Source organism: Phasianus colchicus, chromosome 38 (genome assembly GCF_987193195.1).
Source record: "Phasianus colchicus chromosome 38, bPhaCol1.hap1.1, whole genome shotgun sequence".
Taxonomy (NCBI): Eukaryota; Metazoa; Chordata; class Aves; order Galliformes; family Phasianidae; genus Phasianus; species Phasianus colchicus.
In genome coordinates, this window is record NC_143473.1 from 1,286,326 (window position 1) to 1,310,820 (window position 24,495).

General features: G+C 57.8%; 1 protein-coding gene across 1 annotated transcript in view; it reads left to right on the forward strand.

The window, feature by feature from the left end:
• The window catches only part of SPTBN4 (spectrin beta, non-erythrocytic 4), a 95,578-nt gene that overhangs the window by 32,216 nt on the left and 38,867 nt on the right, over positions 1 to 24,495 (forward strand). The window contains exons 14-18 of the mRNA XM_090129870.1: positions 1,747 to 1,884; positions 4,335 to 5,130; positions 10,756 to 10,958; positions 13,135 to 13,225; positions 20,151 to 20,264. Coding sequence (XP_089985996.1) covers positions 1,747 to 1,884; positions 4,335 to 5,130; positions 10,756 to 10,958; positions 13,135 to 13,225; positions 20,151 to 20,264 — 1,342 coding nt within the window. The remainder of the gene's footprint in view (positions 1 to 1,746; positions 1,885 to 4,334; positions 5,131 to 10,755; positions 10,959 to 13,134; positions 13,226 to 20,150; positions 20,265 to 24,495) is intronic.

Here is a 24,495-nt window from a genome sequence, read left to right on the forward strand (position 1 = left end):
GGGGGCTTTGGTGTCACCATGGGGTTGGTTGGGTCTCCATGTTGGGTCTCCATCAGGTCTCCATGGGGTTGGTTGGGTCTCCATCAGGTCTCCATGGGGTTGGTTGGGTCTTTGTTGGGGGCTTTGGTGTCACTATGTGGTTGGGTGGGTCTCCATGGGGTCACCGTGGGGTTGGTTGGGTCTCCATGTTGGGTCTCCATGGGGTCTCCATGGGGTTGGTTGGGTCTTCATTGGGGGCTTTGGTCACCATGGGGTTGGGTGGGTCTCCATGGGGTCACCATGGGGTTGGATGGGTCTTCATTGGGGGCTTTGGTCACTGTGGGGTTGGTTGGGTCTCCATGGGGTCACCGTGGGGTTGGTTGGGTCTTCATTGGGGGCTTTGGTCACCATGGGGTTGGGTGGGTCTCCATGGGGTCACCATGGGGTTGGATGGGTCTTCATTGGGGGCTTTGGTCACTAAGGGGTTGATTGGGTCTCCAGGGGGTCACCGTGGGGTTGGTTGGGTCTTCATTGGGGGCTTTGGTGTCACCATGGGGTTGGGTGGGTCTCCATGGGGTCACTAAGGGGTTGATTGGGTCTCCATGGGGTCACCGTGGGGTTGGTTGGGTCTTCATTGGGGGCTTTGTTGACACCATGGGGTTGGGTGGGTCTTTGTTGGGGGCTTTGGTGTCACCGTGGGGTTGGTTGGGTCATTGTTGGTGAGTTTGGTGTCTCTATGGGGTTGGGTGGGTCTCCATGGGGTCACTATGGGGTTGGTTGGGTCGCTACTGGGGGCTTTGGTGTCACCATGGGGTTGGTTGGGTCTCCATGTTGGGTCTCCATCAGGTCTCCATGGGGTTGGTTGGGTCTCCATCAGGTCTCCATGGGGTTGGTTGGGTCTTTGTTGGGGGCTTTGGTGTCACTATGTGGTTGGGTGGGTCTCCATGGGGTCACCGTGGGGTTGGTTGGGTCTCCATGTTGGGTCTCCATGGGGTCTCCATGGGGTTGGTTGGGTCTTCATTGGGGGCTTTGGTCACCATGGGGTTGGGTGGGTCTCCATGGGGTCACCATGGGGTTGGATGGGTCTTCATTGGGGGCTTTGGTCACTGTGGGGTTGGTTGGGTCTCCATGGGGTCACCGTGGGGTTGGTTGGGTCTTCATTGGGGGCTTTGGTCACCATGGGGTTGGGTGGGTCTCCATGGGGTCACCATGGGGTTGGATGGGTCTTCATTGGGGGCTTTGGTCACTAAGGGGTTGATTGGGTCTCCAGGGGGTCACCGTGGGGTTGGTTGGGTCTTCATTGGGGGCTTTGGTGTCACCATGGGGTTGGGTGGGTCTCCATGGGGTCACTAAGGGGTTGATTGGGTCTCCATGGGGTCACCGTGGGGTTGGTTGGGTCTTCATTGGGGGCTTTGTTGACACCATGGGGTTGGGTGGGTCTTTGTTGGGGGCTTTGGGTTTCACCGTGGGGTTGGTTGGGTCACTGTTGGTGAGTTTGGTGTCTCTATGGGGTTGGGTGGGTCTCCATGGGGTCACCATGGGGTTGGTTGGGTCTCCACTGGGGGCTTTGGGGTTACTTGGGTCTTTGCTGGGGGTTTTGGTGTCACCATGGGGTTGGGTGGATCTCCATGGGGTCACCATGGGGTTGGTTGGGTCTCTATTGGGGGCCTTGGTGTCACCATGGTGTTGAGTGGGTCCCCATGTCACCGTGGGGTCCCTGTCCCCTTTCGGGTCCCCGTGGGGACTTTGCCGTGTCATCACCCACAGGTTCGAGAGCCTGGACCAGGAGATGAACAGCGTGATGGGCCGCATCCTGGACGTCAACCAGGTGGTGCAGCAGCTGGTGGAGGGGGGCCACCCCAGCGCCGAGGAGGTGTGCGCCTGCCAGGACCACCTCAACGGAAGGTAGCGGTGTGGGGTCTCCCTTTGGGGTCCTACAGTGGGATGAAGGCGTCCCAAGAGTTGGAGATGCCATCCTTCTCAAGATCTTGGGGGAGGAACCGCTTGTAGGGCTTCAGGCCCTGATCCTATGGTTGTCCCAACCTTGTGGGATGTCCCCACAGAGCTGTCAGTCTTGTAGGACATCCCATGGGGTTTTGCTCCAGTCCAATGGGGCGAGGATGTCCCAAGAGTTGGCGATGGCCAAAGGAGATCCTATAGATCTCAAGATCTTGGGGGAGGAACCGCTTGTAGGGCTTCAAGCCCTGATCCTATGGTTGTCCCAACCTGGTGGGACGTCCCCATAGAGCTGTCAGTTTTATAGGACATCCCATGGGGTTTTGCTCCAGTCCAATGAGGCGAAGATGTCCCAAGAGTTGGCGATGGCCAAAGGAGATCCTATAGATCTCAAGATCTTGGGGGAGGAACCACTTGTAGGGCTTCAAGCCCTGATCCTATGATTTTCCCAAACTTCTGGGACGTCCCCATAGAGCTGCCAGTCTTGTAGGACATCCCATGGGGTTTTCTCCAGCAGAATGGGGCGAGGATGTCCCAAGAGTTGGCAATGGCCAAAGGAGATCCTATAGATCTCAAGATCTTGGGGGAGGAACCGCTTGTAGGGCTTCAATCCCTGATCCTATGGTTGTCCCAACGTTGTGGGATGTCCCCACAGAGCTGCCAGTGTTGTAGGACATCCCATGGGGTTTTGCTCCAGTCCAATGGGGTGAGGATGTCCCAAGAGTTGGCAATGGCCAAAGGAGATCCTATAGATCTCAAGATCTTGGTGGAGGAACTGCTTGTAGGGCTTCAATCCCTGATCCTATGGTTGTCCCAACCTTGTGGGACGTCCCCACAGAGCTGCCAGTCTTGTAGGACATCCCATGGGGTTTTCTCCAGCAGAATGGGGTGAGGATGTCCCAAGAGTTGGCAATGGCCAAAGGAGATCCTATAGATCTCAAGATCTTGGGGGAGGAACTGCTTGTAGGGCTTCAATCCCTGATCCTATGGTTCTCCCAACCTTCTGGGACGTCCCCACAGAGCTGCCAGTCTTGTAGGACATCCCATGGGGTTTTGCTCCAGTGGAATGGGGCGAGGATGTCCCAAGAGTTGGCGATGGCCAAAGGAGATCCTATAGATCTCAAGATCTTGGTGGAGGAACCGCTTGTAGGGCTTCAATCCCTGATCCTATGGTTGTCCCAAACTTCTGGGACGTCCTCACAGAGCTGTCAGTCTTGTAGGACATCCCATGGGGTTTTGCTCCAGTCCAATGGGGCGAGGATGTCCCAAGAGTTGGCGATGGCCAAAGGAGATGCTATAGATCTCAAGATCTTGGTGGAGGAACCGCTTGTAGGGCTTCAATCCCTGATCCTATGGTTGTCCCAACCTGGTGGGACGTCCCCATAGAGCTGTCAGTTTTATAGGACATCCCATGGGGTTTTCTCCAGTCCAATGAGGCGAGGATGTCCCAAGAGTTGGCGATGGCCAAAGGAGATCCTATAGATCTCAAGATCTTGGGGGAGGAACCACTTGTAGGGTTTCATTCCCTCATCCCACGCTGTTCCCAGTGGGGTGGGACGTCCCCATGGAGCTGCCAGGCTTATGGGATGTCCCCATGGGGTCCTATTGTAGTGCAGTGGGGAGAGGATGTCCCAAGAGTTGGCGATGGCCAAGGAGATCCCATCCTTCTCAAGATCTTGGGGGAGGAACCGCTTGTAGGGCTTCAAGCCTTGATCCTATGATTTTCCCAACCTGGTGGGACGTCCCCACAGAGCTGTCAGTCTTGTAGGACATCCCATGGGGTTTTGCTCCAGTCGAATGGGGCGAGGATGTCCCAAGAGTTGGTAATGGCCAAAGGAGATCCTATAGATCTCAAGATCTTGGGGGAGGAACCGCTTGTAGGGCTTCAGCCTCTGATCCTATGGTTGTCCCAACCTGGTGGAACATCCCCACAGAGCTGCCAGTCTTGTAGGACATCCCATGGGGTTTTGCTCCAGTCCAATGGGGTGAGGATGTCCCAAGAGTTGGCGATGGCCAAAGGAGATCCTACAGATCTCAAGATCTTGGGGGAGGAACCACTTGTAGGGCTTCAACGCCTGATCCTATGGTTGTCCCAACGTTGTGGGATGTCCCCATAGAGCTGCCAGTCTTGTAGGACATCCCATGGGGTTTTGCTCCAGCAGAATGGGGCGAGGATGTCCCAAGAGTTGACGATGTCCAAAGGAGATCCCATCCTTCTCCAGACCTTCATGGAGGAAGCACTTTTAGGGCTCCAACCCCTCATCCCATAGCATCCCCAGTGGGGTGGGACGTCCCGATGGGCTCCAAACCCACCCCTCAATGCTCCGACATCCCAGTGGTGGAGCCGAGCCGTTTCTCCACCCGCTCCCCTCCCCCCCCTTCACCCTCCCCCCCTGCAGGTGGAACCGCGTGGTGGAGTTGGTGGAGCAGAAGAAAGAGCAGCTGAGCTCGGTGCTGAAGATCCAAAATTACCTCCTGGAGTGCGCCGAGATGAAAGCCCAAGTGCGGGACAAGCGCAAAGCCATCGAGGCCACGCGCTCCGGCGGTGGTGCTGCTGCTGGTGCTGGTGGTGGTGGTGGTGGTGGTGGTGACCTCGGTGGTGTTCTGGCTTTGCAACGCCGCCTGTCCACCATGGAAGCTGCTCTGGTGGTGCTGGAGCCTCGTTTGGTGGAGCTGCAGCACGAGGGGGAGATGCTGGCCGCCACCTACCCGGCGCGTGCCGCCGAGCTGCTGCCTCCCTTCGAGGAGATCGGAGAGGAGTGGGAGGCTCTGAAACGAGCCCTGCAGGGCTGCGAGGATTCTCTGAGCGTCGCCGGGCGACTGCAGCAGTTCATCCAAGATTTGGACAGTTTCTTGGGTTGGTTGGTGAAAACACAAGCGGCCGTGGCGGAGGAGGAGATGCCGGAAAGTTTGGCCGACGCCGAGAGGTTGTTGAACCGACACGCCGCGCTCAAGGAGGAGATCAATGGATACGAGGAGGACTACGCCAAAATCCAGGCTGCCAGCGACCTGCTGGCATTGGAGGGGGCCGAGGTGACCTCCCTGTCCCTCCAGAGGTGGTTGCAGCAGTTGGACGCCGGGTGGGGGAAGCTGCTGAGCAGTTGGGAGGAGCGGCGCGAGGCGCTGGTGCAGGCGCACGTCTTCCAGCTCTTCCTGAGGGATGTGGAGCAGTGCGAGGCTGGGCTGGATAAGCAGGTGAGTAGGGGGAGGGAGTGGGTTGTGGGGGAGTGGGGGGGTGGGGAAGGGTCGGGAGGGGATGGGGTTGGTGGTGGCTCCGTGGGGAGGTGGAGAGATGGGGTGGGATGAGGTTGGTGGCATCTTCATGGGGAGGTGGAGAGTTGGGATGGGGAGAGGTTGGTGGGATTCATGGGGAGGTGGGGAATTGGGATGGGGAGAGGTTGGTGGGATTCATGGGGAGATGGGGAGTTGGGAATGGAAGAGGTTGATGAGATCCTTGAGGATGGAGGACTGGAATTGTTGGGATAGGATGAGATTGGTGGGATCCATGGGGAGATGGGGAGTTGGGAATGGAAGAGGTTGGTGGGATCCATGGGGAGGTGGGGAGTTGGGAATGGAAGAGGTTGATGAGATCCTTGAGGATGGAGGATTGGAATTGTTGGGATAGGATGAGATGGGTGGGATCTATGGGGAGATGGAAAGTTGGGAATGGAAGAGCTTGGTGGGATCCATGGGGAGATGGAGAGGTGGGGTGGGAAGAGGTTGGTGAATCCATGGGGGTGGAAGATTGGAATTGTTGGGATGGGAAGAGGTTGGTGGGATCCATGTGGAGATGGAGAGGTGGGAATGGAAGGGGTTGGTGTCATCTGTGGGGAGACGGAGAGGTGGGGTGGGAAGAGGTTGGTGGGATCCATGGGGAGATGGGGAGTTGGGAATGGAAGAGGTTGGTGGGATCCTTGAGGATGGAGGATTGGAATTGTTGGGATGGGATGAGATGGGTGGGATCTATGGGGAGATGGAAAGTTGGGAATGGAAGAGATTGGTGGGATCCATGGGGAGATGGAGAGGTGGGGTGGGAAGAGGTTGGTGAATCCATGGGGGTGGAAGATTGGAATTGTTGGGATGGGAAGAGGTTGGTGGGATCCATGGGGAGATGCAAAGTTGGGAATGGAAGGGGTTGGTGTCATTTGAGGGGAGAAGGAGAGGTGGGGTGGGAAGAGGTTGGTGGGATCCATGGGGAAGATGGGGAGTTGGGAATTGAAGAGGTTGGTGTCATCCATGGGCAGATAGAGGATTGGGATGGGAAGAGGTTGATGAGATCCATCAGGATGGAGGATTGGAATTGTTGGGATGGGAAGAGGTTGGTGGGATCCATGTGGAGATGGAGAGGTGGGAATGGAAGGGGTTGGTGTCATCTGTGGGGAGACGGAGAGGTGGGGTGGGAAGAGGTTGGTGGGATCCATGGGGAAGATGGGGAGTTGGGAATGGAACGGGTTGGTGGGATCCATGGGGGTGGAAGATTGGAATTGTTGGGATGGGAAGAGGTTGGTGGGATCCATGGGGAGATGGAAAGTTAGGAATGGAAGGGGTTGGTGTCATCCGTGGGGAGATGGAGAGGTGGGGTGGGAAGAGGTTGGTGTCATCCATGCAGAGATGGAGGATTAGGATGGGAAGAGGTTGATGAGATCCATCAGGATGGAGGATTGGAATTGTTGGGATGGGAAGACGTTGGTGGGATCCATGGGGAGATGGAGAGGTGGGAATGGAAGGGGTTGGTGTCATCCATGGGGATGGGGAAAGGTGGGGTGGGAAGACGTTGTTGGGATCCATGGGGAGATGGGGAGTTGGGAATGGAAGGGGTTGATGAGATCCTTGAGGATGGAGGATTGGAATTGTTGGGATAGGATGAGATGGGTGGGATCCATGGGGAGATGGAGAGGTGGGGTGGGAAGAGGTTGGTGAATCCATGGGGATGGAGGATTGGAATTGTTGGGATGGGAAGAGGTTGGTGGGATCCATGGGGAGATGGAGAGGTGGGAATGGAAGAGATTGGTGTCATCCATGGGCAGATGCAGGATTGGGATGGGAAGAGGTTGATGAGATCCGTGGGGATGGAGGATTGGAATTGTTGGGAATGGAAGAGCTTGGTGGGATCTACGGGGAGAGGGAAAGTTGGGAAAAAAGGAGGTTGGTGTCATCCATGGGGAGATGGAGAGGTGGGGTGGGAAGAGGTTGGCGAGATCCATGGGGGTGGAGGATTGGGATGGGAAGAGGTTGGTGGTGTCCATTTGGAGGATGTGCCGCTGGGATGAAGGTGCCCCCAACCCCACCTCGGTGCCCCCAACCCCATTTCCGTGCCCCCAACCCCATTTTGGTGCCCCAACCCCACCTCAGTGCCCCCAACCCCACCTCGGTGACCCCAACCCCATTTCGGTGCCCCAACCCCACCTCGATGCCCCCAACCCCATTACCGTGCCCCCAACCCCACCTCGGTGCCCCAACCCCACCTTGGTGCCCCAACCCCATTTCAGTGCCCCCAACCCCATTTCGGTGCCCCAACCCCACCTCGGTTCCCCCAACCCCACCTTGGTGCCCCAACCCCACCTCGATGCCCCCAACCCCACCTCAATGCCCCAACCCCATTTAGGTGCCCCCAACCCCACCTCGGTCCCCCGACCCCACCTCGGTGCCCCAACCCCATTTAGGTGCCCCCAACCCCACCTCGGTGCCCTCAACCCCATTTCGGTGCCCCACCCTGATGCCCCCAACCCCACCTCGGTTCCCCCAACCCCATTTTGGTGCCCCACCTCGGTTACCCCAACCCTATTTGGGTGCTCCCAACCCCATTTTGGTGCCCCCAACCCCACCTCGGTGCCCCAACCCCACCTCGGTGCCCTCAACCCAATTTTGGTGCCCCACCTCGATGCCCCCAACCCCACCTCGGTTCCCCCAACCCCATTTCGGTGCCCCATCCCCACCTCGGTGCCCCCAACCCCACCTCGCTGCCCCCAACCCCATTTCGGTGCCCCCAACCCCACCTCGGTGCCCCCAACCCCATTGGGTGCCCCCAACCCCATTTGGGTGCCCCCAACCCCATTTCGGTGCCCCCAACCCCATTTCGGTGCCCCACCTCGGTGCCCCAACCCCACCTCGGTGCCCCCAACCCCATTTGGGTGCCCCACCTCGGTTACCCCAACCCCACCTCGGTTACCCCAACCCCACCTCGGTGCCCCCAACCCCATTTGGGTGCCCCCAACCCCATTTCGGTGCCCCCAACCCCATTTCGGTGCCCCACCTCGGTGCCCCAACCCCACCTCGGTGCCCCCAACCCCACCTCGCTTTCCCCAACCCCACCTCGGTGCCCCCAACCCCACCTCGCTGCCCCCACCCCACCTCGATGCCCCCAACCCCATTTCGGTGCCCCAACCCCACCTCGGTTCCCCCAACCCCACCTCGGTGCCCCCAACCCCATTTCGGTGCCCCACCTCGGTTCCCCCAACCCCATTTCGGTGCCCCCAACCCCACCTCAATGCCCCCAACCCCACCTCGGTGCCCCCAACCCCATTTGGGTGCCCCCAACCCCACCTCAATGCCCCCAACCCCACCTCGGTGCCCCCAACCCCATTTGGGTGCCCCCAACCCCACCTCGATGCCCCCAACCCCATATCGGTGCCCCCAACCCCATTTGGGTGCCCCCAACCCCACCTCCATGCCCCCAACCCCACCTCGGTTCCCCCAACCCCATTTTGGTGCCCCCTACCCCACCTCGGTGCCCCCAACCCCACCTCGATGCCCCCAACCCCACCTTGGTGCCCCCAACCCCACCTCGGTCCCCCAACCCCACCTCGGTGCCCCAACCCCATTTCGGTGCCCCCAATCCCATTTCGGTGCCCACAACCCCACCTCGGTGCCCCAACCCCATTTCGGTGCCCCCAATCCCATTTCGGTGCCCACAACCCCACTTCGGTGCCCCCAACCGCACCTCTGTGCCCCCAACCCCATTTGGGTGCCCCACCTCGATGTCCCCAACCCCACCTCGGTGCCCCAACCCCATTTCGGTGCCCCACCTCGATGCCCCCAACCCCACCTCGGTTCCCCCAACCCCACCTCAATGCCCCCAACCCCACCTTGGTGCCCAAACCCCACCTTGGTGCCCCAACCCCACCTCGGTGCCCCCAACCCCATTTCGGTGCCCCCAACCCCACCTCAATGCCCCCAACCCCACCTTGGTGCCCAAACCCCACCTTGGTGCCCCAACCCCACCTCGGTGCCCCCAACCCCATTTGGGTGCCCCCAACCCCACCTCGATGCCCCCAACCCCATTTGGGTGCCCCAACCCCATTTCGGTGCCCCCAACCCCACCTCGGTGCCCCCAACCCCATTTGGGTGCCCCCACCCCACCTCGGTTCCCCCAACCCCACCTCGGTGCCCCCAACCCCACCTCAATGCCCCCAACCCCACCTTGGTGCCCCCAACCCCTCCTCGGTCCCCCAACCCCACCTCGGTGCCCCAACCCCATTTCGGTGCCCCCAATCCCATTTCGGTGCCCACAACCCCATTTCGGTGCCCCAACCCCATCTCAGTGCCCCCAACCCCATTTCAGTGCCCCCAACCCCACCTCGGTGCCCCCAACCCCACCTCGATGCCCCCAACCCCATTTCGGTGCCCCAACCCCACCTCTGTGCCCCCAACCCCACCTCGGTTCCCCCAACCCCATCTCGGTGCCCCAACCCCACCTCTGTGCCCCCAACCCCATTTCAGTGCCCCCAACCCCACCTCGGTGCCCCAACCCCACATCGGTGCCCCCAACCCCACCTCGCTGTCCCCAACCCCATTTCGGTGCCCCCAACCCCACCTGAGTGCCCCAACCCCACCTTGGTGCCCCAACCCCATTTGGGTGCCCCCAACCCCACCTCGGTGCCCCCAACCCCATTTTGGTTCCCCCAACCCCACCTCGGTGCCCCCAACCCCATTTGGGTGCCCCCAACCCCACCTCGATGCCCCCAACCCCATTTTGGTGCCCCCAACCCCACCTCGGTGCCCCAACCCTATTTGGGTGCCCCCAACCCCACCTCGCTGCCCCCAACCCCATTTTGGTTCCCCCAACCCCACCTCGGTGCCCAAACCCCACCTCGGTGCCCCAACCCCATTTCGGTGCCCCCAACCCCACCTCGGTTCCCCCAACCCCATTTTGGTGCCCCACCTCGGTTCCCCAACCCCACCTCTGTGCCCCCAACCCCACCTCGGTTCCCCAACGCCATTTCTGTGCCCCATCCCAATCTCGGTGCCCCCAACCCCATGTCGGTGCCCCCAACCCCACCTCGGTTTCCCAACCCCACCTCGATGCCCCCAACCCCATTTGGGTGCCCCCAACCCCACCTCGGTGCCCCCAACCCCATTTGGGTGCCCCCACCCCACCTCGGTTCCCCCAACCCCACCTCGGTGCCCCCAACCCCACCTCAATGCCCCCAACCCCACCTCACTGCCCCCAACCCCACCTCAGTGCCCCCAATCCCATATCGGTGCCCCCAACCCCATTTCGGTGCCCCATTTCGGTGCCCCAACCCCACCTCGATGCCCCCAACCCCACCTCAATGCCCCCAACCCCACCTTGGTGCCCCCAACCCCACCTCGATGCCCCCAACCCCACCTCGGTGCCCCCAACCCCATTTCGGTGCCCCCAACCCCATTTTGGTGCCCCCAACCCCACCTTGGTGCCCCCAACCCCATTTCGGTGCCCCACCTCGGTTACCCCAACCCCACCTCGGTTCCCCCAACCCCATTTTGGTGCCCCACCTCGGTGCCCCCAACCCCATTTGGGTGCCCCCAACCCCATTTGGGTGCCCCCAATCCCCGGGTCAGGAGGCCGCCCTGAGCCGCACGGAGCTCCCGGACGCGGTGGAGGAGGTGGCTGCGGCCATCCGACGGCAGAAGGACGCGGCCACCAGCGCCGAGCTGAGCCGCAGGAGGGCGCAGGTGGCACTGAGGGCCGGCGAAGGTCTGAAGCGAGACGGCAACGTGTACGGAGCGCGCGTGGACAGAGCCATGGACAGCCTGCGGAGCAAGTAGGGACCGAGGGGGGGGGGCAGCCGGACCCCCTCCTCTGGGGACACCCGAGAACTCCCTATGGGATGGGGGGACCCAATTTGGGGAGAGGGACCCCCCACTCTGGGGATAGGGGGACTCCTTTAGGGATAGGGAGCCCCTCTTTGGGGATGGGGGGACCCAATTTGGGGATAGGGACCCCCACTCTAGGGACGTGGGGACCTCCCTTTGGGATGGGGGCACCCTTGGTGGGGCAGAGACCCCCACTCTGGGGACATAGGGACCTCCTTTAGGGATAGGGAGCCCCTCTTTGGGGCAGGGGACCCCTCCTTTGGGGACACCCGAGAACTCCCTATGGGATGGGGGGACCCAATTTGGGGAGAGGGACCCCCACTGTGGGGATAGGGGGACTCCTTTGGGGTTGGGGACACCGTTGGTGGGGCAGGGACCCTCAGTTTGGGGACATAGGGACCTCCCTATGGGATGGGGGCACCCAATTTGGGGAGAGGGACCCCCACTCTGGGGATAGGGGGACTCCTTTGGGGTTGGGGGCACCGTTGGTGGGGCAGGGACCCTCAGTTTGGGGACATAGGGACCTCCTTTAGGTATAGGGACCCCCCTTTGGGATGGGGGCACCCATTTTGGGGATAGGGACCCCCAATTTGGGGATAGGGGGACTCCTTTGGGGGTAGGTACCCCTTCTTTGGGGGACATGGGACCTCCCTTTGGGGTTGGGGACACCCTTGGTGGGGCAGGGACCCCCACTCTGGGGACATAGGGACCTCCTTTAGGTATAGGGACCCCCTCTTTGGGGCAGGGGACCCCTCCTTTTGGGATAGGGACCCCCCTGGGTATAGGGACCCCCACTCTGGGGACATGGGGACCCCTCATGGGGGAAGGGATCCCTGCTTTGGGGACACCAGGACCCCCCTTTGGGATGGGGGCACCCATTTTGGGGATAGGGACCCCCACTCTGGGGACATTGGGACCCCTATGGGTGTAGGGACCCCCTCATTGGGGATAGGGACCCCCAATTTGGGGACATGGGGATACAAGGGGGGGGGAAGGGCGGGGGCAGGGACCCCTTCAGAAGGGATAGGAATCTCCCTGGGGGGGCAGGGACCCCCCCATAGGGACAGGGACCCCCTATAGGGTCAGGGACCCCCCCCCCCCGTTTTGTAAATAGGGACCCCCCCAACTCCCCCCTTCCCCAGATGGGAACATGAGGACAGAGACCCCCCCCCCCATATTGGGGATATGGGAACAGACCCCCCCCCCTCTCCTACCCCCCCTGGGAATAAGGACCCCCCCCCCATAGGAACAGGGACCCCCCCTATTTTGGGGACAGGGACCCCATCTCTATGCTACGACCCCCCCCCCCCATATTGGGGATATGGGAACAGAGCCCCCCCCTCTCCTTCCCCCCCCTGGAAATAAGGACCCCCCCCCATGGGGACCGGGACCCCCCCTCTTTTGGGGGCAGAGACCCCCATCTCTATGCTAGGACCCCCCCATATTGGGGATATGGGAACAGAGCCCCCCCCCCCCTCCTTCCCCCCCTGGAAATAAGGACCCCCCCCCATGGGGACAGGGACCCCCCGTCTTTTTGGGGGCAGGGACCCCCATCTCTATGCTAGGACCCCCCCCCCAAATTGGGGATATGGGAACAGACCCCCCCCCCCTCTCCTACCCCCCCTGGGAATAAGGACCCCCCCCCATAGGGACAGGGACCCCCCCTCTTTTGGGGGCAGGGACCCCCATCTCTATGCTAGGACCCCCCCCCCAAATTGGGGATATGGGAACAGACCCCCCCCCTTTTTCCCCCCCTGGAAATAAGGACCCCCCCCCCCATAGGGACAGGGACCCCCCCTCTTTTGGGGGCAGGGACCCCCATCTCTATGCTAGGACCCCCCCCCTTTTGGGATAACGACCCCCCCCCTCATTAAAGACATACAGACACCCCCCCCCACCCCAGAGATACGACCCCCCCCCATGTGGGGACAGCACCCCCCCGACCCCCCCCCCCAAAATAGATCCCCCCCCCCCGTGCCTCAGTTTCCCTTTAAGCTCCAAGCGACGTGGAAACGATGACAATTATGGGATGGTGAGGCGGGGTGGGGGGGGGGGGTGAAATTGAGATGGGGGGGTGACCCCCCCCCCCCCCCCCTGCGACCCCCCCCCCCATTTTTTTGGCAGGATCCAACGCAATGCAGAGCTGGAAGAGGAGCTGCTGCAGAGGCTGAAGGAGCACCTGGAGCTGCGAAGCTTCATCCGAGATTGTGCTGAGGTGGGGGCGACCCCCCCCCCCCCAAAATATAAAAAATGGGGGGGGGGGGCGACGACACGACACCCCCCCAAAATATACAGCTGTATGATTTTGCTGGGGGGGGGGGCGAACCCCTTAAAAAGAGAAAAAAAGGGGGGGGATGGACCCCCATAAATACTTATATAATGGGGGGAGGGAGGATGGACCCCCCCCCTAAAAATACGTCTATATAATGAGGGGGGGGGGGGGGGGGGCGTGGACACCCCAAAATACATCGATATTTAATTTTTTTTGGGGGGGGGGGCTGCAAAATATGCATATATGTAATTAGGGGGGGGGGTGGACCCCCAAAGTTGAGATATAAAGGGGGGGGGCACCTGAAATATGGCTGTAATTGAGGGGGGGGCTCACAGGGATGGATCTGTAAATGGGGGGGGGGCGACTTGGGGGTGAAATTTCACTTTTTGGGGCCAAATCCCATTTTGGGGCCAAAAGTTCCATTTTTGGGGGCCAAAAGTTCCATTTTTTGGGGTCGAAAGTTTCATTTTTTGGAATCCCTGAGATTTTGGGGGATCGAATCCCATTTTGGGGTCAAAAGTTCCAATTTTGGGGTCAAAAGTTTCATTTTTTGGAATCCCTGAGATTTTGGGGATCGAATCCCATTTTGGGGTCAAAAGTTCCATTTTTGGGGCCAAATCCCATTTTGGGGCCAAAAGTTCCATTTTTGGGGGGTCGAAAGTTTCATTTTTTGGAGTCCCTGAGATTTTGGGGGATCGAATCCCATTTTGGGGTCAAAAGTTCCAATTTTGGGGGCCAAAAGTTTCATTTTTTGGAGTCCCTGAGATTTTGGGGGATCGAATCCCATTTTGGGGTCAAAAGTTCCAATTTTGGGGGCCAAAAGTTTCATTTTTTGGAGTCCCTGAGATTTTGGGGGATCGAATCCCATTTTGGGGTCAAAAGTTCCATTTTTGGGGCTGAATCCCATTTTGGGGTCAGAAGTTCCATTTTTGGGGGTCAAAAGTTTCATTTTTTGGAGTCCCTGAGATTTTGGGGGATCGAATCCCATTTTGGGGTCAAAAGTTCCAATTTTGGGGGCCAAAAGTTTCATTTTTTGGAGTCCCTGAGATTTTGGGGGATCGAATCCCATTTTGGGGTCAAAAGTTCCATTTTTGGGGCTGAATCCCATTTTGGGGTCAGAAGTTCCATTTTTGGGGGTCAAAAGTTTCATTTTTTGGAGTCCCTGTGATTTTGGGGGATCGAATCCCATTTTGGGGTCAAAAGTTCCGTTTTTGGGGTTCAAAAGTTTCATTTTTTGGAATCCTTGAGATTTTGGGGGATCGAATCCCATTTTGGGGTCAAAAGTTCCATTTTTGGGGCTGAATCCCATTTTGGGGTCAGAAGTTCCATTTTTGGGGGTCAAAAGTTTCATTTTTTGGAGTCCCTGAGATTTTGGGGGATCGAATCCCATTTTGGGGTCAAAAGTTCCAATTTTGGGGGCCAAAAGTTTCATTTTTTGGAATCCTTGAGATTTTGGGGGATCGAATCCCATTTTGGGGTCAAAAGTTCCATTTTGGGGGGTCGAAAGTTTCATTTTTTGGAATCCCTGAGATTTTGGGGGATCGAATCCCATTTTGGGGCCAAAAGTTCCATTTTTGGGGCCAAATCCCATTTTGGGGTCAGAAGTTCCATTTTTGGTGGTCGAAAGTTTCATTTTTTGGAGTCCCTGAGATTTTGGGGGATCGAATCCCATTTTGGGGTCAGAAGATCCATTTTTGGGGGTTAAAAGTTTCATTTTTTTGAATCCCTGAGATTTTTGGGGCCAAATCCCATTTTGGGGTCAAAAGATCCAGTTTTGGGGGTCAAAAGTTTCATTTTTTGGAATCCCTGAGATTTTGGGGTATCGAGTCCAATTTTCAGGTCAAAAGTTCCATTTTTGGAGTCCCAAATCCCATTTTGGGGTCAAAAGTTCCATTTTTGGGGCCAAATCCCATTTTGGGGCCAAAAGTTCCATTTTTGGGGGTCAAAAGTTTCATTTTTTGGAATCCCTGAGATTTTGGGGGATCGAATCCCATTTTGGGGTCAGAAGTTCCATTTTTGGGGGTCAAAAGTTTCATTTTTTGGAGTCCCTGAGATTTTGGGGGATCAAATCCCATTTTGGGGTCAAAAGTTCCAATTTTGGAGTCAAAAGTTTCATTTTTTGGAATCCCTGAGATTTTGGGGGACCGAATCCCATTTTGGGGTCAAAAGTTCCATTTTTGGAGTCCCAAATCCCATTTTGGGGTCAAAAGTTCCATTTTTGGGGGGCCAAAAGTTTCATTTTTTGGAATCCCTGAGATTTTGGGGGATCGAATCCCATTTTGGGGTCAAAAGTTCCATTTTTGGGGCTAAATCCCATTTTGGGGCCAAAAGTTCCAATTTTGGGGGTCGAAAGTTTCATTTTTTGGAGTCCCTGAGATTTTGGGGGATTGAATCCCATTTTGGAGTCAAAAGTTCCAATTTTGGGGTCAAAAGCTTCATTTTTTGGAATCCCTGAGATTTTGGGGGATTGAACCCCATTTTGGGGTCAAAAGTTTCATTTTTGGGGCCAGATCCACACTTTTGGGGTAAATAATCCCTGAGATTTTGGGGGAACACCGCTCTTTTTTGGGTTCATTCCTTCTGTTTTTGGGGTCGGTGCTGTTTTTATGGGATGCCCCCTATTTTCACCCCCAAAATCGCTATTTTCAGAGCACTTTTTGCTGGAAAATCCACACTTTTGGGAAAAAACTTCCATTTTTGGGGAACTCTGCTCTTTTGGGGTGAACCCCACACTTTTTTGGGTTCATTCCTTCTGTTTTTGGGATTAGTGCTGTTTTATGGGATGCCCCCTATTTTCACCCCATAAATCGCTATTTTCAGAGCACTTTTTGCTGGAAAAATCCACACTTTTGGGGTAAATAATCCCATTTTGGGGGAACACAGCTCTTTTTTGGGTTCATTCCTTTCATTTTTGGGATTAGTGCTGTTTTATGGGATGCCCCCTATTTTCATCCCCAAAATCGCCATTTTCTGAGCACTTTTTGCTGGAAAATCCACACTTTTGGGAAAATCCTTCCATTTTTGGGGGGAACTCTGCCCCTTTTTTGGGTTCATTCCTTCTGTTTTAGGGTCGGTGCTGTTTTTATGGGATGCCCCCTATTTTCACCCCCAAAATCGCCATTTTCAGAGCACTTTTTTCCGGAAAAATCCACACTTTTGGGGTGAATAATCCCATTTTGGGGGAAATACTTCTATTTTGGGAGGATTAGTGCCATTTTGGGGGAACACCGCTCTTTTTTGGGTTCATTCCTTCTGTTTTTGGGGTCGGTGCTGTTTTTATGGGATGCCCCCTATTTTCATCCCCAAAATCGCCATTTTCAGAGCACTTTTTGCTGGAAAATCCACACTTTTGGGGTAAATAATCCCATTTTGGGGGAACACCGCTCTTTTTTGGGTTCATTCCTTCTGTTTTTGGGATTAGTGCTGTTTTATGGGATGCCCCCTATTTTCACCCCATAAATCGCTATTTTCAGAGCACTTTTTGCTGGAAAAATCCACACTTTTGGGGAAATCCTTCCATTTTTGGGGGGAGCTCTGCTCTTTTGGGGTGAACACCGCTCTTTTTTGGGTTCATTCCTTCTGTTTTAGGGTCGGTGCTGTTTTTATAGGATGCCCCCTATTTTCATCCCCAAAAATCGCCATTTTCAGAGCACTTTTTGCTGGAAAAATCCACACTTTTGGGAAAATCCTTCCATTTTTGGGGAACTCTGCTCTTTTGGGGTGAACCCCACTCTTTTTTGGGTTCATTCCTTCTGTTTTAGGGTCGGTGCTGTTATTATGGGATGCCCCCTATTTTCACCCCCAAAATCGCCATTTTCAGAGCACTTTTTGCTGGAAAAATGCACACTTTTGGGGAAATCCTTCCATTTTGGGGGAACACCGCTCTTTTTTGGGTTCATTCCTTCTGTTTCAGGGTCGGTGCTGTTTTTATGGGATGCCCCCTATTTTCACCCCCAAAATCGCCATTTTCAGAGCACTTTTTGCTGGAAAAATCCACACTTTTGGGGTAAATAATCCCATTTTGGGGGAACACAGCTCTTTTTTGGGTTCATTCCTTCTGTTTTTGGGATTAGTGCTGTTTTATGGGATGCCCCCTATTTTCACCCCAAAAATTGCTATTTTCTGAGCACTTTTTGCTGGAAAATCCACACTTTTGGGAAAAAACTTCCATTTTTGGGGAACTCTGCCCTTTTGGGGTGAACACCGCTCTTTTTTGGGTTCATTCCTTCTGTTTTTGGGGTCGGTGCTGTTTTATGGGATGCCCCCTATTTTCACCCCCAAAATCGCCATTTTCAGAGCACTTTTTGCTGGAAAATCCACACTTTTGGGGTAAATAATCCCATTTTGGGGGAACACCGCTCTTTTTTGGGTTCATTCCTTCTGTTTTTGGGATTAGTGCTGTTTTATGGGATGCCCACTATTTTCATCCCCAAAATCGCCATTTTCAGAGCACTTTTTGCTGGAAAAATCCACACTTTTGGGAAAATCCTTCCATTTTTGGGGGGAACTCTGCCCCTTTTTTGGGTTCATTCCTTTCATTTTTGGGATTAGTGCTGTTTTATGGGATGCCCCCTATTTTCACCCCCAAAATCGCCATTTTCAGAGCACTTTTTGCTGGAAAAACCCACACTTTTGGGAAAATCCTTCCATTTTTGGGGAACACAGCTCTTTTTTGGGTTTATTCCTTCTTTTTTTTTGGGGGGGGGGGGCAGGGGGGGGGGCGCACGGCCATTTTTGGCAGATGCCCCCTATTTTCAGTACAATACCTGCTATTTTCGGGACATTTTTTTAGAGAACCCCCACCTTTGGGGGTTCATCTCTATTTTGGGGTGTCCCCCCCCCCTGTTTCATGGGTTCACCTCTTCACCCCTTTATTCGGGGGGGGCGAGGGGGGGCCACCTCTATTTTCAGCAGTTGCCCCCTATTTTCATTGCAATATCTGCTATTTTCATCGCTCTTTTTGCTGCCAGCCCGACAATTTTGATGACCCCCCCCCAATTTTAGCCCCCCCTTTTTCCCCCAGGCCTTCACCCCTTTAATGTGGGGGGGCCACCTCTATTTCCATCCGTTGCCCCCTATTTTCATTGCAATATCTGCTATTTTCATCGCTCTTTTTGCTGCCAGCCCCACACTTTTTGACGACCCCCCCCCCAATTTTAGTCCCCCCCCTTTTTCCCCCAGGCCTTCACCCCTTTATTCCGGGGTGGGCCACCTCCTATTTATATCAGTTGCCCCCTATTTTCATCCCAACAGATGCAATTTTCATCACTCGTTTTGCTGCCAATCCAACACTTTTTGGCGACCCCCCCCAATTTTCGGCCCCCCCCTTTTTCCCCCAGGCCTTCACCCCTTTAATGTGGGGGGGGGTCACCTCTATTTCCATCAGTTGCCCCCTATTTTCAACCCAACAGATGCAATTTTCATCGCTCTTTTTGCTGCCAGCCCTACACTTTTTGACGACCCCCCCCCCAATTTTAGCCCCCCCCCTTTTTCCCCCAGGCCTTCACCCCTTTATTCCGGGGGGGGGCCACCTCTATTTCCATCAGTTGCCCCCTATTTTCATTGCAATATCTGCTATTTTCATCGCTCTTTTTGCTGCCAACCCGACAATTTCAGCAACCCCCCCCAATTTTAGGCCCCCCCCTTTTTCCCCCAGGCCTTCACCCCTTTATTCCAGGGGGGGCACCTCCTATTTATATCAGTTGCCCCCTATTTTCATCCCAACAGATGCAATTTTCATCGCTCTTTTTACTGCCAGCCCAACAATTTTGACGACCCCCCCCCCAATTTTAATGCCCCCCTTTTTCCCCCAGGCCTTCACCCCTTTATTCCGGGGGGGGCCACCTCCTATTTATATCAGTTGCCCCCTATTTTCATTGCAATATCTGCTATTTTCATCGCTCTTTTTGCTGCCAACCCAACAATTTTGACGACCCCCCCCCAATTTTAGCCCCCCCCGTTTTTCCCCCAGGCCTTCACCCCTTTATTCCGGGGGGGGTCACCTCCTATTTATATCAGTTGCCCCCTATTTTCATCCCAACAGATGCAATTTTCATCGCTCTTTTTACTGCCAGCCCCACACTTTTTGGCGACCCCCCCCCAATTTTAGCCCCCCCCCGTTTTTCCCCAGGCCTTCACCCCTTTAATTGGGGGGGGGGTCACCTCTATTTCCATCAGTTGCCCCCTATTTTCATTGCAATATCTGCTATTTTCATCGCTCTTTTTACTGCCAACCCGACAATTTCGGCGACCCCCCCCCAATTTTAGCCCCCCCCCTTTCTCCCCCAGGCCTTCACCCCTTTATTCCGGGGGGGGGCACCTCCTATTTATATCAGTTGCCCCCTATTTTCATTGCAATGTCTGCTATTTTCATCGCTCTTTTTACTGCCAACCCGACAGTTTTGACGACCCCCCCCCCAGTTTTAGCCCCCCCCGTTTTTCCCCCAGGCCTTCACCCCTTTATTCCAAGGGGGGGCCACCTCTATTTCCATCCGTTGCCCCCTATTTTCATTGCAATATCTGCTATTTTCATCGCTCTTTTTACTGCCGACCCGACAATTTCAGCGACCCCCCCCCCCTCAAGCCTTCACCCCTTTATTCCGGGGGGGGGGGGGGCGGGGGGGGCCTCATACCACACCACCGTAATCCGGAGGGGGGGGGGGGCCCGCATTTTGGCAGGAGGGCCGTGGAAACGCTCCGCCCGGCTGCTGCAGGGCTCTGCGGCATCGCGCGGGGTGGCGGAATCCCGATGCAAGGAGGGGGGGGGACGACGACGACACCCTTAAAAATGGGTTCGGGTGATGGAAGTGACGGTGGGGGGGGGGGTGAAGGAATTCAAACCCCCCCCCCCCCACCTTGTAACCCCCAGTTGGAGGAATGGGTCGGGGAGAAGCTGAGGAGGGAAGGGGAGCGGTGGGGGCGGCACGAAGCGCTGATGGCGGAGTTGGCGCAGAACCGGGAATGGCTGCAGCGCATCGAAAAGGTGCGGGGGGGGGGGGGGGGCAGGGGGGGGGGCGGGGGTCTCCGGGGAGAGGGGGGGGGGGGGGGGAGGGGGTCCCCGAGGGGGGGGGGGGGGTTGGCGCTGATGGAGAGGATGAGGGTGACGCGAATGGTTGGGAGGGGGGGGGGGGGGAAGGAAGGGTGATGCGGACCCCCCCCCTCGACCCCCCCCCCTCGTGTGCCCCCCCCCCAATTCGTTCCAGACCCCTCCTCCAACCCCCCCCCCACTACGATCCCCATCATCCCCCCCCCCTCCCCTTCGTTTCAAATCGCGCTGCCCCATTGCGACCCCCCCCCTCCTCCTTCTCGTGCCCCCCCCCACCATTGCATCTTGTGACGCGAATGGTTCGGGGGGGGGGGAAGGAAGGGTGATGCGGACCCCCCCCATTGCATCTCCCCCCCATCGCACCCCCCCCCCCACCTTATCGGACTCCCCCCCCCCCCCCCCATTTCAACCGCACCCCCCCCCCCGAATTGCATCCCTATCGTTGCCCCCCCCCCCCTTATTGCACGACCCCATTGCGACCCCCCCCCTTTACGACCCCCCCATCTTAACCCCCCCCTTATTGCACGACCCCATTGTGACCCCCCCCCAAATTGCACCCCCCCCATTGAACCCCCCCCTCAAATTGCATCCCTATCGTTGCCCCCCCCCCCTTATTGCACGACCCCATTGCGACCCCCCCCCAAATTGCAACCCCCCCCCCATTGCAACCCCCCTCAAATTGCATCCCTATCATTGCCCCCCCCCATTACACGACCCCATTGCGACCCCCCCCCAAATTGCAACCCCCCATTGACCCCCCCCCAAATTGCATCCCTATCGTTGCCCCCCCCCTTATTGCAAGACCCCATTGCGCCCCCCCCCTTTTACAACCCCCCCCAATTACATCTCCATCTTAACCCCCCCCTTATTGCACGACCCCACAGAGACCCCCCCCAAATTGCAACCCCCCCATTGACCCCCCCTCAAATTGCATCCCTATCGTTGCCCCCCCCCCTTATTGCACGACCCCATTGCGCCCCCCCCCTTTACGACCCCCCCCCAATTACATCTCCATCTTAACCCCCCCCCCTTATTGCACGACCCCATTGCGACCCCCCCTCAAATTGCATCCCTATCATTGCCCCCCCCCATTGCACGACCCCATTGTGACCCCCCCCCAAATTGCAACCCCCCATTGACCCCCCCCCCAAATTGCATCCCTATCGTTGCCCCCCCCCCTTATTGCACGACCCCATTGCGACCCCCCCCCTTTACGACCCCCCCATTACATCTCCATCTTAACCCCCCCTTATTGCACGACCCCATTGCGACCCCCCCCTTTACGACCCCCCCATCTTAACCCCCCCCTTATTGCACGACCCCATTGTGACCCCCCCCCAAATTGCAACCCCCCCATTGACCCCCCCTCAAATTGCATCCCTATCGTTGCCCCCCCCCCTTATTGCATGACCCCACAGAGACCCCCCCCAAACTGCAACCCCCCCATTGAACCCCCCTCAAATTGCATCCCTATCGTTGCCCCCCCCCTTATTGCACGACCCCATTGTGACCCCCCCCAAATTGCAACCCCCCCCATTGACCCCCCCTCAAATTGCATCCCTATCATTGCCCCCCCCCTTATTGCAAGACCCCATTGCGCCCCCCCCCCTTTTACAACCCCCCCCAATTACATCTCCATCTTAACCCCCCCTTATTGCACGACCCCATTGCGACCCCCCCCCAAATTGCACCCCCCCCATTGAACCCCCCCTCAAATTGCATCCCTATCATTGCCCCCCCCCTTATTGCACGACCCCATTGCGCCCCCCCCCCAAATTGCACCCCCCCCTCAAATTGCATCCCTATCATTGCCCCCCCCCATTACACGACCCCATTGCGACCCCCCCCCAAATTGCAACCCCCCATTGACCCCCCCCCCAAATTGCATCCCTATCGTTGCCCCCCCCCTTATTGCACGACCCCATTGCGACCCCCCCCCTTTACGACCCCCCCCATTACATCTCCATCTTAACCCCCCCTTATTGCACGACCCCATTGCGACCCCCCCCTTTACGACCCCCCCATCTTAACCCCCCCCTTATTGCACGACCCCATTGCGACCCCCCCCAAACTGCAACCCCCCCATTGACCCCCCCTCAAATTGCATCCCTATCATTGCCCCCCCCCTTATTGCACGACCCCATTGCGACCCCCCCCCAAATTGCACCCCCCCATTGCACCCCCCCTCAAATTGCATCCCTATCATTGCCCCCCCCCCCTTATTGCACCCCCCCCATTTCAACCCCCCCTCGACCCCCTCCTTTACTACACCCCCCCTTAGGACCCCCCCCCAAACACCCCCCCCCTTTTTTTCACCCCCCCATAAACTACTCGTGATCCCCCCCCCCCCCAAAAAAAAAAGCACATCTCCCCCATTCTCCCCTCAATTCCCTGCAACCCCCCCACCAAAATAACCGACCCCCCCCCATAAAAAGCCCTTATCACCCCCAAAACCCTTCAACCCCCCCCCCCCCCAAATTTCATCCCCCCCCCCCCACAGGGCACATTGTGACTGGGGGGGGGACAATGGGGGACAATGGGGGACAATGGGGGAGTGGGGAGGACAATGGGGGGGTCAATGGGGGGGGGCAGTGGGGGGGGGACAGTGGGGAGAACGGTGTGGGGGGGGGCAGTGGGGGATGGGGGGGAAGATGTGGGGGGGTTGGGGACAATGGGGGGACATTGGGGACAATGGGGGGTGGGGGGGGAAATGGGGGGGGGGCAGTGGGGGGGGGCAGAGGGGAGAACGGTTTGGGGGGGGCAATGGGGGTGTGGAGGGACAGTAGGGGATGGGGGGGGGACAATGGGATGCGGAGATGTGGGGGGTTTGGGGACAATGGGGGGACATTGGGGACAATGGGGGGTGGGGGCACGTGGGGACAATGGGGGGGGGAATGAGGGACGTGGGGACACGGTGGGGGGGGGGGCACTGGGGATGGGGGGGCATGGAGGGGTGGGGGGGATGTGGGGACAATGGGGGGGCAGCGGGGGGGGCTTGGGGACAGCGGGGTGACAGAGGGACAACGTGGGGACGTCGGGATGGGGGGGGATGTGGGGACATGGGGGGGGGGGACATGGGGACAGCATGGAGCGGGGGGGGAGGGGACACTTTGCGGGGTGGGGGAGGGGGGTGGTGACACCATCACTGCTGTCCCCCCCTCCTCGTCTCTGTGTCCCCACTGCTGTCCCCGTGTCACCGCCGTCCCCATTGTCACTGCTCCCCCCCCCCGACGTCCCCCCCGATGTCCCCACCCCACTGCTGTCCCTGTGTCACCACTGTCCCTGTGTCACTGATGTCCCCCCCATCACTGCTGTCCCCACCTCACTGATGTCCCCGTGTCACCGCTGTCCCCACGACCCCACTGACGCCCCCAATGTCCCCACATCCCCTCCCCTGTCCCCACGTCACTGCTGTCCCCGTCACCCCACTGATGTCCCCATCCCACTGCTGTCCCCGTCTCACCACTGTCCCCATGTCACCGCTGTCCCCACGACCCCACTGACGTCCCCACGTCCCCACTGCTGTCCCCAATGTCCTCACATCCCCTCCCCGTCCCCACGTCACTGCTGTCCCCGTCACCCCACTGATGTCCCCACCCCACTGCTGTCCCCGTCTCACCGCTGTCCCCATGTCACTGCTGTCCCCACTGCTGTCCCCATGACCCCACTGATGTCCCCACGCCCCCACTGCTGTCCCCAATGTCCCCACATCGCCTCCCCTGTCCCCATGTCACCGCTGTCCCCGTCACCCCACTGATGCCCCCATGTCACCACTGTCCCCATGTCACTGCTGTCCCCATATCCCTGGCATCCCCCCATCACTGCTGTCCCCACGACCCCACTGATGTCCCCACCCCACTGCTGTCCCCATGTCACCACTGTCCCCGTCACCCCACTGATGTCCCCACCCCACTGCTGTCCCCGTCTCACCACTGTCCCCATGTCACTGCTGTCCCCACGACCCCACTGACATCCCCACATCCCCACCGCTGTCCCAATGTCCCCAAATCCCCTCCCCTGTCCCCATGTCACTGCTGTCCCCACACCTCCGCTGTCCCCACATCCCTGACATCCCCCCATCACTGCTGTCCCCATCACCCCACTGATGACCTCACATCACTGCTGTCCTCATGTCCCCACTGATGTCCCCATGACCCCACTGACGTCC